Consider the following 1,774-nt stretch of genomic DNA (forward strand, 5'->3'; position numbering starts at 1 on the left):
CCTGATTTGAGCTATCATCAGAAGAAAAAGTTTTTGTAGGATGTGAAGCATTATTTTTGAGAGGAACCGCTACTCTATAAACACTGTGCAGATGGGATGATTAGAAGATGTGTGCCCCAAGATGAGATGCAGGATATACTTGACCATTGCCATTCCTTGGAGTGTGGTGGACATTTCAGTACCTCTAAGACAGTTGCAAAGGTATGGCAGTCTGGTTTTTACTGGCCGACCATGTATCAAGATACTAGACAATATGTGAGCATATGTGATAGATGTCAGAGGATTGGCAACATTTCAAAAAAGAATGAGATGCCCTTGACCAATATCCTAGAGGTTGAACTGTTTGATTTATGGGAATTGATTTCATGGGCCCATTTCCTTCTTCCTTCAATAATCAGTACAATCTGGTAGCAGTGGATTATGTGTCTAAATGGGTTGAAGTTACTGCAACTCAGACTAATGACTCTCGGATGGTGATGAGATTTGTGAAGAAAAATATTTTTTCAAGATTTGGTGTGCTGAGAGCTATTATTAGTGATGAAGGCTCCCATTTTTGTAATCGGTCATTTGAGGCTTTGTTGAAGAAATATGGGGTTACTCATAAGGTGGCACTTGCCTATCATCCCCAAACAAATGGGCAAGTGGAACTTGCAAATAGGGAATTGAAGCAAATTTTGGAGAAAATTGTGAGCAGTTCAAGAAAGGATTGGGCGAATAAGTTAGATGATGCACATTGCCCCTATAGGACAGCTTTCAAGACACCTTTGGGTATGTCTCCTTACAGACTTGTCTTTGGAAAGTCTTGTCACTTACCAGTGGAATTGGAACATAGGGCCTATTGGGCAATCAAGGAGTTGAACATGGACTTGAAAGCTGCGGGAGAAAAAAAATTGTTACAGTTGAGTGAGTTTGAGGAGTTTAGGTTGGATGCTTATAAAAATACTCGGATTTACAAGGAAAAGATAAAGCATTGGCATGATAAACATTTTCAGATTAGAAACTTCGAAATTGGGCAGCAAGTATTACTCTTCAACTCAAGACTTAAGTTATTTCCAGGCAAGCTTCATTCTAGGCGGTCTGGCCCATTCACGATAACGAAAGTGTATCCATATGGTGCTGTTGAGGTGCGTAGTGAGGTCACTGGTGCATTTAAGGTTAATGGGCAGTGTTTGAAGCCTTATCTTTCTAGTAATGCGGTTCCTAAAGGAGTGATTTACTCTTTGAAGAATCCTACCTATGGTTGATGGTGTGGAAGTCAAGCTAATGACCGTAAACAAGCGCTTTTTGGGAGGCAACCCAACCACAAAAAAAAAAAAAATTTTCTTTCTTTTGTCTTTTATTATATGTTTTAATTGTTGTGTTTGTTTAAGTCTTTGAATAATTATTATTGTGACCCCTTTCTTTTTGCTTGTGTTGTGGAGGTGCAGAAAAATCAAGCGAGAAGCTAGTTCGTGTTCAATTCAGTCGGACATTCATTGTGTTCAGCGTTGCTAAAAGGGGAGTATTAGTCTTCCATTTTTCTTTGCTTTCACATTGAGAACAATCTGAAAATTAAGTTTGGGGGAGTGGATATTTGATTATGCTGAATGCTGGTGCAAGTTATGTTTGTTTGAGAAAGAAATTTTTTTCGAAATTCTGGTTAGTTCACTGTCATGCAAGTTAATTGGTGATCATATCCATGTCTTCCAAACCAAATTTTTATGTGAAAGATTAGGAGAAATGAACATGCATTTGCACTTGTGTGAGACTTATCTAGGATCAACATTACACTTTT

General features: G+C 38.3%; 1 protein-coding gene across 1 annotated transcript; it reads left to right on the plus strand.

Annotated features, from left to right (window-relative positions):
- The first annotated feature begins 350 nt into the window (after window positions 1-350).
- LOC103698652 lies at window positions 351-1,244 on the plus strand. The gene has a single exon (XM_026801660.2). The coding sequence runs from the start codon at window positions 351-353 to the stop codon at window positions 1,242-1,244; it is 894 nt and encodes a 297-aa protein (XP_026657461.2).
- Window positions 1,245-1,774: the final 530 nt, after the last annotated feature.

This window comes from Phoenix dactylifera, unplaced genomic scaffold (assembly GCF_009389715.1).
Source record: "Phoenix dactylifera cultivar Barhee BC4 unplaced genomic scaffold, palm_55x_up_171113_PBpolish2nd_filt_p 000584F, whole genome shotgun sequence".
Taxonomy (NCBI): domain Eukaryota; kingdom Viridiplantae; phylum Streptophyta; class Magnoliopsida; order Arecales; family Arecaceae; genus Phoenix; species Phoenix dactylifera.